At 41.6% G+C, this 14,722-nt stretch overlaps 1 protein-coding gene across 1 annotated transcript in view; it reads right to left on the bottom strand.

Annotated features, from left to right (window-relative positions):
* Positions 1-5,543: 5,543 nt before the first annotated feature.
* LOC102388660 (sterile alpha motif domain-containing protein 9-like) overlaps positions 5,544-14,722 on the bottom strand; it is a 15,365-nt gene continuing 6,186 nt past the window's right edge. The window contains 4 exon segments of the mRNA XM_006017397.3: positions 5,544-11,287; positions 11,289-11,836; positions 12,865-12,908; positions 13,854-14,049. Of these exon segments, the coding sequence (XP_006017459.3) occupies positions 7,016-11,287; positions 11,289-11,836; positions 12,865-12,868 (4,824 nt within the window). The 5' untranslated portion in view covers positions 12,869-12,908; positions 13,854-14,049 and the 3' untranslated portion in view covers positions 5,544-7,015.

Raw genomic sequence — 14,722 nt, 5'->3', positions numbered from 1 at the left:
AATGCTGCTCCGAGGCTGCACATGTTGCAGGCTGCACCCCAGTCTTGAACTCAGCCCAAGCAATTTCTTCCTCGACACTAAATGATCAGCCTTTTCCCTTGTTTAAAACAAGCCTGCATCATGTTGGAGCTGGGCAGGCTCTCAAGGGGCCAGATATAAATGCTCAATTATTGTCATGGTTGAGCTAATTCTGCAGAAAAGATGCTGTAACTATTGAAAAATAAAGCTAACCTTGACTGGACTTTGATATCAAAGTGAAGGATCTTAGGGGCTTTTAGCAAACAGTAGAAATGGGGCAGATGAAAGTCTCCTGAGGCTAGCAAGTCTCCATGAAAGGCAATTAAATCCAATTCTCTTTTCAATACTTGGAGGGTGATGATGACATTTAAAAAAAAAAAAAAAAAAAAAACCTTTAAAAATGACCTAAAAGACATGCAGTTTTTCCTGCAGTGGCAAACACAGTAGGGTTTTTGACTTGGAAGTCCTGAGTGAAGAAAGTAGAACAGCTGTGATCAATCAAGGCTGGTAACCTGCATCCCCAGTGTGAATGCAGAAGGAAAGCGAGCTGTTTGTTGCCCTCGAGTTTGCAGCTCTTCTGGCCTTCTGTAGAGCAGGGGAAAAGATAGACCACTCTCAGCAGGGACTACAGGAATCTGAGAAGCCACGTTGCTGCTGAGAATTTTCTGTATGATTCTACCGCAAGAGGGCTGCTGTTCAACATCCATCGCAGCTAAATAAGGTAATGCTAAACTTTGTTTCTACTTGATCATTAAAAAGCTGTAAAACTAGGTTGATCTAAATCCTGAATTGTGTAAGTGAATTCAGGCTTTGCATGCAGTGTGGATGGTGTTAGTTTCAAAAGACCAAAGAGTTCAGCTTACAGAACAATAATATGTGTTTATTTGGACTCTTTTTAGTCCCCTTCTGTTCTCCCCTGCCTTTCTCCCCAGGCCAGTGTAGTAACTTATATATCACTCTTAAAGGTACCCACACATCTTTCCCCTTTACATGCAACATATCCCATGTAATGCTAAGGTTGGAAGTTTAAGTCAACGCATTGTTAAAGTACATTTTAATAGATTTCTCTCTTAGGCTGTCTTGGCTTTTTAGCTCTAAGTGATTTCCGTTTCTCTGCATTCTCAATCCTTATTGGTTTTAGTTCTTGTTTGGTTTCCTTGTTCAGATGTCCCTACTTCTGCATCATTTTCAATCTCTTCTGTCCTTTCTTGTTGCTTTATCTCAGTTTCCTTTGGTGAGTCTCCTGATGCTGCTTCTCTTCTCCCCTTTATGAGCTGCAGGTGTTGGTCTGTTCTTTCTTAACACCTGTCCTGGTGTGACTACTTTATAAGATCTGGGAGATACTTGATGGGAAACTAGTGCTTTTTGTTTCCACACTCCTCTATCTGAAATAAGCACCATATCTTTGTTGTGCAACCCTGCAACCCTTGTCATAGTATCATTTTTATTTCAGCTTGTCAACTTGTTTAAATGTTTTCACATTTTGCTTTTCATTCTGATGAATCATCCACAAGATTTAGCAGCCTGGTTTTGAGTTTCCTGTAAAGCATTTCTGTTGAGGACAGTCTATTTCATGGGCGTTACCCTATAATTTTAGTGTGACGGGTAAACAGCAATGTGTGAACCTATAGCTTTTTTTTCAACAGTTTTTTTTTTCGCTATTTGTATTCCATTTTCCATCAGACCATTGGATTGTGGGTATTTAGGACTTGACGTCTTGTGATGGAGTCCGTATTTGTTTGCCAGCTCTTTAAAATGAAGACGGTTGAATTGAGGTCTGTTGTCTGTTCTAACAATTTGTGGACTCCCATGTCTAGCAAAAATCAATTTGATGTGCATTATGACATGGTTTGCTGTTGTGCTTTTAAGCAGTCCATTGTCAGGATGATGAGAATAATAATCCCTCACTAATACATCTTTTTTTTTTCTGTATGCATAAACAAGTCAATGTCCACTTGATACCATGGAGCTACGGGCTCCTCCGTGACCATCACGAGCTCTTTTCTTTGTGCTAATCTGTACTTTAGGAACATTGTACAAGCCTTACCTGCATCTTCTATGCCATTATTTATGTTGGGTCAATATAGAACACATGTTGCTCTCCTTTTGCATTTTTTCAATGTCTAGATGCCCCTCCTGTATTCTGTTTAACATGTCTTTCTTTAGCACTGCTGGAACAAGTCGTGAGCCTTTGAGCAAAATGCCATCCAGTACCGACAGCTCTTCCTTGAACTGAGAATCAGGGCTATGTATATGTTTTCCATCCAACCAGCACAAATAGCTGTTATCACTTTTTGCAATGCGATGTCCCAAGCAGTAGCTTCTGCAAATAGTGCCCACATTTTATCTGAGACAGAATCCTGGACTCAGATAATAATGATCTAATTAAACAAGTGATTCCTGTCACTTTCTGTTGTGTCATATGCTCTGGACAAAGCATCTGCAATAAGTAGGTGTTTTCCTGGCATGCACAGTATGTCTAAATCATACATCTGCAGTTGAAAGAAGTCTCTGTAATCTGGGTGGCATGTCTGATAACCCCATCTTTGCTATAGTTACCAAAGTTTTATGATTACTTTCAGCTATCACAGGCTTCCCATAGCTGAATATATGAAATTTCTTACCAGAGCTAAACTTTCTTTCTCAATTTGTGCATATAGACATTCTGACTTAGAGAGTGCCCTAGATGCGTATGCTACTAGTCTTTAGCTATCCCCATATTTTTTAAGCAAAGCTGCTCTAGTGCTGCCTTTAGAAGCATCTGTTTACAATTTAATGGGTCTTTTAGGGTCATAGTATTTAATACCAGAGCTTTCATTATTTTTTCCTTCAAGTATTTAAATTCAGCTTCATGTTTGTTTCCATTTCCACTAAGCATTCATTTTTAGGAGTGATTTAAGCTGTGTTTGGTCTGCTCTGTTAAGTTAGGTAGATATTTCCCTACTAAATTGATCATTCCCAGTAATCTTTGCACTCCTTCCTTATCAGTAGGGGGTGGCATGTTTGTAATGGCTTTAACCCTTGCAGGATCGATTTGCAACCCTTTCTCAGATAACATATCTGGGAGAAAAGTTATTTCTTTGACCCTGAATTTGCATTTTTGTTTGTCCAGTTTCAAACTGCGAGCTCTTTCTAGTGTCTTTCTTAGCCTCAAGTCATGTTTTTCTATAGTATTTCCCCAAACTAATACATCATCAATATAGACCATAGTTTTATCAAGACCTTCAAAAATTTGTTGCACCTTTCTGTGAAATACTTAAGATGCAGAACACAGTCCAAAAGGAAGTTTATGAAAGCAATACCTTCCGAAGGGCATATTGAAGGTACATAATGTAGTGCTATTCTTTTTTTGGGGGACATGCCAAAACCCAGAAGAGGCATCCAACGTGGAGAAATATTTAACTCCTGCTATGTTGCCAAAAACCTCTTCCCTGGTGGGAATGTGTGAAAATGCTCCTTTTTGATGTACCCGTTCATTTGCTTAAGATCCAAACATAATCTCAAGATTTATGACCAATGAATGAACCCAAGCAGTTGGTTGCTCTACTTTTTTCTGTTATGTCCATGTTAACTAATCTATTCAACTCCAGATTCAGTTTCTCCTTTAGTACAAGGGGAACATTTCTTGGAGCATGTGTGGTGGGAGTATTTGGTTCTCTTATCTCTGTCTTGTACTCAGTTGACAGTTTCCCTATGCCTTGAAACGCATCATAAAACTCCTCTATGTTCTTGCTTCCAGTCCATCAGTGACACCCATTCTCTTAATCAAACCTAGAATATTACACATTTGCAACTCAGTAATTGGCACTGGCTTTCCTGGGACTGTTACAAACTGAATTTTTACTGTGTTACCCTTGGCCATGTGGTCCACCATGTGGCCACTATGTTACCCTTCGCCATATGGTGTAGACATTTGGTTCCTTGGAGACAAGTAGCAGTGGCACACCTTGTACCACCACTGCTTGTCCCTGGGATGTGCCCATGCCACACATGCTTTGGCACGCGGCAAGTTACCCCGGGTGGGGTAGGGGAGGCCAGCGCTGGGCTGGCCGCAGCAGCCATACCTGGGATCCTGGGGGACTCCCAGGGCTGCAGCAGAGGTGATTCTGCTGTGTGGAGCCTGGCTGGCAGCTGCAGCATGGTTCTGGGTAGCCCGGGTCTGATTTTGAGCGGTGCGCGCACTGCCCATTTGTGCGCTGCTCCACTCTTTTTCTCTGTGGGTTTTTTTGACCCCTGGATATCTGGAATGTGTGGTATGTGGCACTGCAGATGTCATCTGGATTTAGCCCGTTTGCCTGCTTCATAGTGAGATCCTCTTTTTTATATTGTTTGTGTTACTTTAGGTTTCTGCAGTCTTGTAATCCTGTCTAATTCAGCTTGTTCTGTCTTCTCCTCCAGCTTCTGCAGCCTGGCACTTGTTATCTGTCGCTTGGCACATTCTAACTGCCGCTTCCAAATTAAGCTCCAGCAGTCTTTTCCTGGGGGTTGTATCCCTTATACCCAGTACTTTTTGGTCTCTGATCATGGACTCTTTTGGTTCTCTAAAGTTGCATGTCTGGCTCAGCAGTCTGAGGTCTTTGACAAGCTCCTCTATTGTCTCTCATTCTTTCTGCTGTCTCATGTGGAAATTATACTGTTCAAAGGTTTAATTTTGTTTAGTCATACAGTGTTCCTCAAACTTTTTTATTACTGTGCCATAGTTTTTCTATTCTGCTTCTTACTGTTGTAGGCTATTATAAAGAGACAGAGCTTCTGGACCTGCTATATTTACGAAAATAGCTACCTTGAGTAGATCTTCCTTCTCTGTAGTTTCTCGGGCTGTCATGTATATGGGGAAGCTCTGCTTAAATCTCTTCCAGTTCTCTGTTGCGTTGTTAGGCAGCTTTAACTCCTGGAATTCTGAGATGCTTCTTTTTTCTACCTTTCTTCACACCCCAGTCCTGGTACCATGTGTTATTCTCAAAAGACCAAGGAGTTAATCTTATACAACAATGATAGTACTTGTATATTCATACTCCTCTTAGTCCTTTTTCAGCTGTTCTCCCCTGTCCCTTTCCCGGGGCCAATATAACAACTTATAATATATATCACTCTTAAAGGTATCCACACAGATAGTTTAAAAAAAGAAAAGAAAAGCGGGGGGTGGAGAGGGATATGCAGATATAAAACAATATCTATTTGTAAGAACATGTTTAACTGAAAAATAAACTTTTATTTTTCATGCACTGCTTGAACACATACTGCCATCTAGCTCTTAGTTGAGTTTAAATGTTTCTAGGGAAACAGTGACTTATGGTTTGCAGTTCTTTAATTTATCTGGCTGCCTGAGACAAGTGACTTGAGAAAAACTAGCCTAGTAGCTCTAAGTTGGAGAACTCAAAACTTACAAACAAGTTTAGTTTCGTTTAAAAGGTTATCTACCAGCTTGAAAGGCAAACAATTTTAGTTTCTATGGCAGTTTTAAATTAAGTAGAAATAGTAGCATTGGGGGGGGGGGGGGGGGCCCCAAAAAAGGGGGGGGGGGGGGGGGACTCCAAAAATAAAATATAGTTACTTTATTATAGGAAGCTTTCTGTGCAGCATTAGCAAAACAAATTGGTCCCGCAATACATTTATAACATGATTGCTGTACTATTTTAAAATAAACAAGTTGCCATAGAAGTGAAGAGAGACTATACAAATAGGACAATTAAATCGGTAAGCGTGTAAGACATCCTAAACCAGGCAATTTGAAGGTGAGAGCGCAGGCAGTGCCCTAAAATCTTGAATTGTACAGGGTTACACCTACATGCATCTAATTTCTTATCCCAAGCAAACTGCACAGACTTATTTGTTTGCAAAAAAAAAGACACAATAGGCTAATCTGTGGCCAGCCTACCTTGGCAACTTCCTTTAAATATATCAGTAAACAAATTGTCCATATATTAAAAAAAACCCGCGTTCTTTTTGCCAAGTGCAGTGAAATGTTTATAAACCTTTGCTTCCCCTCCCACCACACTTCCTAGTGAACACCTCTAAAATTAGCAAAGGGTGTGATGCTCAGTTGAGCTGGATTATTCAATGTAAGCATTATTGTTCATGGATGTGAAGTACTGAGTGAAGATGCATATTCTATATGCATGTGCAACATATAGATCAAATTAAATTTTTGTTTCCTATCCCTTGGAAAATACCAAAGGCATAGCGGTGAGCTTTTTGTTTCTTATCCCTTTTAAATTTACCCAAGAAAGAAAGCAGGAAATCTAATTTAGGGGAAAAGTTAACAAATTTGATAGCGGCTTGCTCCAGAGGTGGAATTGCCTTGTATCTCCAAACCTCTGTGGATTTCCCTTTTGCATTTATTGCTTGCACCATTTTTTCCTAAATCAACTTTGTAATGAGTTACCCACTTATTTGTAATGGTATTAACTGATTAATCAAACTTTAAAAACATGTAAGTGTAGCATAATTTTTCAATCCTGAGTTTTGGCATTTGGATATTTTTTAAAGGGTGTTTCCAAACTTTCTAGCTCTTGGACCAAGTTCATTATACATCTCCCCACAAATTATTTCTTCCTTTTTTCCTGGAGTTTAAACAGTTGGATTTCTTACTATACAATCTTACAAATGTAAAAATACCAGTTCTTCAGAGTTTTCTTACAGTATAGTTGAATGTTTTCTTCCTGGAACAATTTATTTTTCTTTACTGACCAGAATGTGATAAGCAATTATACTGAATATGATGGCCACAGATTGAAGATGCTAAATAAAATATGACGCTTCCATTTACTAGTAACAAAACAATAGCAAAAAAAAAAAAAAATATATATATATATATAAGAAAATATGGCAGTTAATACTAAAATTATGTCAGAATTGTGGTTGTAATGACTATAAGAAAAAAAGAACCATTGCCCTTTTATAATCTGATTTCTTTGTCACTTTCAGAATGTAACAGGTCATTAAAAATCTTGCAGTTCTTTTCTTAGAAGAGAGGATATTCTCAAATTATTGTACCTTATTTTCTCATGTGAGTTTTGTCTTTTTCAACCTCAATGTTATAGGCAACCAGCCCATTAAATGAAAATCCTAAATAAAGCGTCACATTTTCACTTCCTGGAGGCACTGAATCATAATGTAAAGGCAAAATATGAATTGGCCTGACATGCCCCCTTATAAACACCTTCCTGTCCTCTGTCCAGCCAGAAACTCTTTTTAAGACCTCACGTATTTTGCCAATATTCCAAACGTCCCCATGTAGCCACTTCATTCGCCGTTCATCCAGGGAACCACTGATTAATTTATCAATCCTAGTCTTGTGCACGATCTTTCCTAGCCCATAGCCCTTTCCTAGAAAAAAGTGCGTGTAGATTCTTTTCTTTCTTGGAGCAACATTTTTCATTTTGATGTCGTTCAAATGCTTCATGGTTTGAAGAGCTGATATTAGAATGTCATCTTTATCTGGATTAGGTTCTCCATCTAATGCCTCATCTGGCCAGTATAGCAACGTGAGCAAAAAATAAGCGCTTGCTGGAAATGTTGTTCTTCTCTGTTTAAAGAACCTCTTGCTGAGTTCCCGCAGCTTTTGAAATGGGAGTAGTTTAGAGGACCCAGGGGATACACAGGCTAAAGTTATGTGTGACAAAATGTAATTGATGAGATCAATATCCTCCAGCCGTGGGTCTTCTGCATAAAAGTTTATTATTGTTTCCAGTTTTTGAACTGATCTCTTCTCCTTCGTATCTGACAGCAGCGAAAGAATGGTAGTGACATTACCCCCGCCATTCCTATAAATGTTCATGCGTCTGAGAAGCTGAGTTTCAGGTCCTGCGTTATTTTCCTCAACAAGGGACTTTGAGATAAAGAACTTGGCATAAGCTTCTGATTGTCTTTTCAACCACTTTCTAGGATTGTAAACTTGTTCTTCCCTCTCCTGTCTTACCTCTGCCTCATCATCTTTTTCCTGGTTTTTATCTGTTTGAAAATAACTTAGATCTTCTGAAATCCATTCCAGGGCATTATAAATATTCTGGCGTAAGCCTTTCAAACGGCTGTGAAGTTTTCCCCAGGATTTTTTAATGCTCTCAGGAATGTAGTCAGATATCAGATAACGCACAAGTTCTGAATGTTCCCCTTCTGTGTTTCTAGGGAACACTTCAAGTGTAGACAGAAATTTTAGCAGACGACATCCTACTTCTACTTCTCCAAAGTAACCAGCGTTGTTCATGGTGTCTATTTCTAACTTTGCAGCCTGTTGTGCAGCCCGGAAGCATTTCATCGCTTTAAGGGCAATTTCTATTTTCTGAATAGCCTCTTCAGGGGTGGCCTCCTCTGTCATTTTGTCCACAGTAAAACTAAACCATCTTCTGTACACTTGTCCTTCGGTGTCCAAAATAAAAGAATCATATGGCAAATGAGATTTGGCAACACCTGCCCAGTATTCAGCATCTTCAAACTTGTCATGATTGTAATGCAGCCTAGCAAGCTGCTGGGCAAAGAAAGCATCTTTTCCCAGACATTCGTAGGCAGCTTTTAAAACAGCTATAGCTTTTTCACAGTCTTCAAAGCTGCACACATGCTCAATGAATGGAGAGAAGAGGCTGTCAGTGTTGTCTCCCCTACTCTTCTTATCACGTCGTATAAACAGATCTCTGATGAACTTTATGAACTCTTCTCGGCCAAACCTATGCTGAAAAAGCACTTTTTCCTGAAGGAGACCCATTGCAATTTGACTCTGAGGCAGATCTCCTGAAAGCTGCTGTAAAATTTCTTTTGCAACCAGGTAATGTATTATTTGAACAGATGAAAGATAAGTGATATCTTCTCGTAGTTCAATGAAAATAACTCTTGCTTGTTCACTTAAGTGACTTCTGAAATCATGCTCTCGTGCCCTCTTTTCTGTATATGCCCCAAGGCCCAGGAAAGCCTCACAGTGTGACAGTGAAACATATGAATTGTGCACGTAGAAATTGAGCAAAGCAACATACCTCATCAAACTAGTATCACGGGAAGAAAGGTCTATACCTTGCAACAAGTGCTGTACAAACTCCCTCACATAAGTTTCTTTAAACTCCTCACACATCAGGACAAAGGTAAGGATAAATTCTGGCTTGAAATCTTTCTGCGTTGTAAATCTTTCAAGTTTGGTTTTGAACAAACTCTTCTCCTTCTCTGTCAGTTTGTGAGTGACAGCAACTGTATCCAGGGGAGAATCTTTGCAACGTTTTTCAGGGTCATTAGATCGCTTACAGCACATGAGGATGAAACAACTCCTGGAAGAATGAACTTTGCTAACTGCCATAGCATCCAGTAAATCATTCTTTAATTCATCCACAAAGTCTTCATCATAGTCCTCAATTAGGAGGAGGACTGGAGGACAATGATTGGTATCTTTTTCCTCATATTTTCTAAAATTAACTGCATGCTGACAGACAGTTGCTACTGGGTATGAGGATTTGACTATAGCACACCTTAAATCCTTCCTTCTCTTCCATAGTACTTGTCTTGCAATGGTACTACCGCCACTTCCAGGATGATGAAATATTTTCACTTTAGTCACAGAGTATCTGATTCGAGTTCCATGCAGCATCTCATCCAAGATTTTGCTGACATCCTTGCAGGCCTCGCGCTCAATGACTTCCCCACACTTTCCTTTGTCAGCAAGCCAGAAATTTTTCCAGCTGACTCTTCTCCCTTGATAAAATGTTTGTTCTATCTCTTGTATTTCGCTTGCAGTCAGAAGATCCAGTTTGATATCATCACATTGATTTACACACAGTATTTCCAGGGAGAACATTTTCTCTTCTTCCAGTGTTGGAAGCACACACAACCCTCTGGTAGAAACTGGTAAATGTCTGGCGCACGTCCTAGAAGACATCATAGTTTGAATAGTGGCATCTACATGACTTAGCTTCATGCCTACAATGCTCTTCTGTTCCAGTGTCTCAATACTACAAGATGCCTGAGCTAGATTAGCCCACTTCTCATAATCTTCTCTGGACTCTGCAATGCACATGATATATTCCATGCCATTCATTTCTGTATAGAACTCCTGGAAGGTGTCTACAATGGGTTTTTCCACAGGTGATAACAATAGGAACAGCACCACGAAAGAGCTCTTGGGAAGAATTTCATCACAGATAAAAGAAATTGCTTTCTTAAGGTATTTCTTTTTAGTCCTAATCCAAGTGTTTTCATCACAGGGTTTTTCACTCCCGTGGTAGTCGCTGCGTCCATTGCAAAATATCCAGCTGGTGTGATCAAACAGGCACAGATGTTTTTGAAACTGAGTGGTGGTCATCTTGTTTTCATTGGAGTAATCATGCAAGAAATGTGAGCTTGTCGCATGATGCTTTTTGAACTGGGCGTACAAGCCTGACACGTTGGAATCCTCATCAAAGTCAAAAACACAGAAAATATTCATGCGCATTAAAAAATTGACATGTTTCAGATCTTCTTTCCTACACCTGTTAGTGACAAGGATGTACCATAAAGAATCATTTATATAGTTCTTGCCATCAGTCAGTAGGATTGACAATTTCCGCCCTAAGTCTTGAGAAATTCCATCGTGGTCCTCTCTGCTGGAGGATTCGGCCTTTTCTCTTCTCGCATCCCTTTCTTGCAAACCCTTAATAAAAGGCACTAGTTCTTCAGTCTTCACAGGCTCTGACTTTGCTCCTACTCTTTGATAGAAAACTGGATGTTTTTCTATAATCACCTTATTGCTGTCTTGGTTAAATTTAGGTAAGCGCACTTGAAAAACCCTCCCATTTGCTATGCTGGATGATGGTTCAATGTCAACTTCCACCACAAAGGTTTGTTCCTGAGAGTCTTTCTGAATCACTTCAACAAAAATAGGAGGGTGAATGCAGAGTCTGGCAGCTTCTTTCTCCGATTGGTCAAAACATCTTTCTATGTAATCTAATGCATCCACATAGGCATCTCTGTCTCTGACCTTCACACCAGCTATCTGTCCGTGTTTCCAGCCCTTGTCTTCATCCTGGTCCGTAATCCCAAAGTGTATGGTACCATTTGTTCGAACATTCATGCAAGCTGAGGCAAATCGAATAATTTCATAGGCTAACTTTGCTTGCAGTCGTTGCCTGTCCAACTCAGCAGCAATAGCTAGAGACTTATATTCGTGACAAGGGGTGATCAAATCGGTGATTCCTGTTTCTGGACCAAGAACATTGTTTTTCACATACTTAAAATTAATGTTGTCACTTCTAAATGGTCTAAACTTGCTCAGAGTTATAGCTTCAGCTGTATTTTCATGCAGTGAGCGACCTTTTTCTACCTCCTGCCCTGTCAAGAGTAGCCTCTGTTTTTTCTGTGTCTTTTTTGGTAATACTTCCTCCTGGACTAGATGCATCTATTTCTGAAGCTCCACTTGGATGAGTTACTTGAGAATTTGATGCATCTTCTAGTTGTATCACACTGATTGTTCCTAAGTCCCCGACTCCTTCTCTGGTTCGTATGCTGGTGGTTGTATGTGGAGCAGAATTCCTGCTTTTCCCTTTCTTTTTCCCAGCATTGTTTGTGCTCTCACAAACCAATGCTTCTGAAGCCTTTTTCTTGGAATCATTTGCTAGAGCCAAGTCCAACCCTGTATTTTTGTGAAGGTGCTCCAGAAGTTCATTTCTTTTGCGTGTCAATATGTGGATCTGACCCCCTTTCATACCTATGCTTTTGAGGAAACCTTCATCCAATTCTTTGAGCACTGGGCCAGTTACTTCCTCTTCATATAGCTTGTCTACATATTCTTTCTTAATGCCAATAGACTCTAGCCAGCATCTAACATGACTCTCGTTCCATTCAGCCAAAGGCAGTGTTCTGTGGTCTGAAAATAAAATGTCATGTCAGTAGCAAGCTTGTGCAAACACACATATTATCTTCAGTGACTGATGGAGTTCCAATAGTATTGCAGTCCTTTTGAAAGGAGTGTTTTCCCAGTATTGCAGTCCTTTTGAAAGCAGTGTTTTCCCACCACCCCACCCCCCCACCCCCAGTCCAACATGGCGGGAGAAAAGCTCCTCGTCTGGATTTGAGTACAAGGCTGTTGGGTGGGGGCAGACAGCTGGGGCAGGGTCCCCTTACTGTCAGATGCAGCTCTGCTCCATTCTCTCCCAGGGCATAGAGCACATCAGACGCTCCGACCGCTGCCTGGCCATGCAGCGGAGACAGAGGGGCAAGAGGCTGTGCGTGTATGATAGATACTTCCCCATGGTACATCCTGGGCAACTTTTGGAGGGCTATTTCCTAGAAGGCCAAATGTGTCAACCACTCCAAACACCAACCACATTTCAACAACCATGTTACCCAACAGACATGTGGACAGTGTTATAAACACAGGCTCTTATTAGAGCTGGTGCTGTCAATCCTTTCAAATAACACTGGAGGATACAGGCGAAAGCAAATATCCAGGCAGTAATATCACAGGAGTATGATATTGTATGCATGCAGGTGATGCACAAAGGATCATCTTCTGAGATGCCCTGTCACACCACAGTGCACCCCACAAGATTTGGCAACACCAATAACAGAAGCAGTGACCTGTACAGAATATTGGGAACAGACCATATAGAAAGGTTGGACTGGAGATGACAATGACGCCCCAGTCGATTGTCCTGTGTTCCAGTGTAACCAAGTTTCACTTCGGTTTTGTGGCCAATTGCTTGTGTATTTTGGGGTAACCACTTTTTGCGTCTGTTTCCCCTTTGGATAAGGTTAATACTTTGGTAATGTTCACAAAAATGTTGAGACAAGCCACTAGCCTCCCCACACACTGGATATGGGAAGGGTATGTATTTAGAAACATGGTCTTGCTAAGACATATGTTTAGGGCAAATATTTTAAGAGGTTACGTACCCATTTTCTTTTAGAAGCAAGTTTATTCTTCTTCTGACTGAGATCTAAAGGTGCAAAAAAAAAAAAGGTTATAAAGCTTTAAAGGCACAGCAGTTCACAAGAAAAGTGTGTCCTTTTTTTGTGCTGTTTGTGAATCCTGGGTTCTTGCATGCAGACTTTCTTTAAGTTTATTTTTTTTCACCCCTTTTCTATCAGGAAACAGGAGAGGCAGGGCTGGACGGCAAACCCTGGCCTTTGAAAGTGCAGTGACTAACTCAGAGAAATAGAAACCAGGATTGTTAGTTTAATCGAGGAGACTTTCCTCTGGTTTCTGTGAAATTGTTTTTCACTTTATGCAGCTATTGTCAGTGCAGTGACAGCTGTTTGGGAGTCATGGCTGTTCTCCCACAGAAGAGATGCAGCATGCACGCTGGCTCGGCAAGCTTTACTGTGGGGTTGACTATGCTTGTGAGTGGATGGCTTAGTTTCCTGAACTTTTTTGTCTTCTGCCTGTTTGCTCATTAACTTCCTTACGTTCTTTTTGCAAATCACTCTCGGGCTGTACAAACGCTTTCAATTCCATATCTTAGCTGATCTTGTAGCCCTCTGGTATTGGTGAGGCCTTGGGGACAAATAGGGTTTGACTCCGTGATTCTCAGACTTTTCTGCATCATGTACTTCCTTTCTAGAGTGATTGTGTCCCCAAGAGCACACAGCACTATTGCAGACTTTGCCGCTGCAGCCACATGGTAACTTCCCCCATCCCTGAGATTCTGGAGGAGGAGTTCATTTTTTTTTTTTCTCTCTCTTGTTCTTCTCCTCCACTTATACTTGACCTTTCCCCTTCCTTCCTCTCATTGCTTCCTACCCCCTAGAAGTTCTCCATGTGCCTAGTTTGAGAAGCACTGGGTTAACCTACGGCAGGGCAACTTGTCCCAATTTTTAAAAATCTGTAAACACACAACAGCCCCTAACAGCACCGTCCCCCTGCCCCGTCATAGCGGACTTACCGAGGGACTGACCAAGCTGCTCCCTTGCATACAGCTGCCACCATGCGATTTGCTCCAGGTTCCCACCTCCAGCGTGACCTCGGCTCCTGTGGGTGCAGTCCACAGAGCCCTCCTGTGGAGGAGACGGCCCGGACCTCCCACTAGGGCAAGCGAGCCACGCCTGGCAGTGCGGGCTGAAGGAAAGGCTACCCCAGCTCTGGAGGAAACGAAAGCAATTTTAGCAGCTTCCTTGAACAGCTCCACTGGGGGCAGCAGTGTCTGAGGATTGCTACATTAGTGACTTCCCTGGCTGGGAAATGCAGGAGCTGAGCTCAGTGCAAGCATTTTGGAGACTATTAAAGTCCATTCTGTCTCCCCCACCCTGTTCTGCGATGTTGGACAGCGGCTGTCCTCTCTAATGTCTGGGTAGTTGTTCTTGCACACACATAGCCAGAGTGTAGCTGTGCTCTAGTCACAACCCTTCTAGAGGGCTAGTCCCTCCCCACAAAATCTGCCTGCAGATCCCTAGCTAGCGGGACTGTTCAGGAGCGTGGCCCTGGCCTGAAACTGGCCCCACTGCTCCAGCCACAGAGGTTTTAACTTCTGAAGCTGGGAAAGAAGCAAACAGCATACCCAGGAAATATCTTCCTCTCAGCCCTCTCACATGCTTCATGCAGAAACAGTCAACATGCCCTCCAGACAGGCTGATTCCCACACCCTGGTTCGGGGGCAGGTTTGGAAGCACGGAGCAGCATGAAGGCCCGAGCCCTTGGGGAGCTTGGCTGCAGCAATGAAACACTCATTCCTCTGGTTCTTGCTGTGCTTTAGCGCTGAATCACCCAGAAAGAAATTCCCGTTCACAGCCAGACGCGCAGCACAGGCTGCCAGGG

Source organism: Alligator sinensis, unplaced genomic scaffold (assembly GCF_000455745.1).
Source record: "Alligator sinensis unplaced genomic scaffold, ASM45574v1 scaffold282_2, whole genome shotgun sequence".
Classification (NCBI taxonomy): domain Eukaryota; kingdom Metazoa; phylum Chordata; order Crocodylia; family Alligatoridae; genus Alligator; species Alligator sinensis.
The sequence above is the reverse complement of the archived record's forward strand: the minus strand, read 5'-3'. Positions and strand labels throughout refer to the sequence as shown.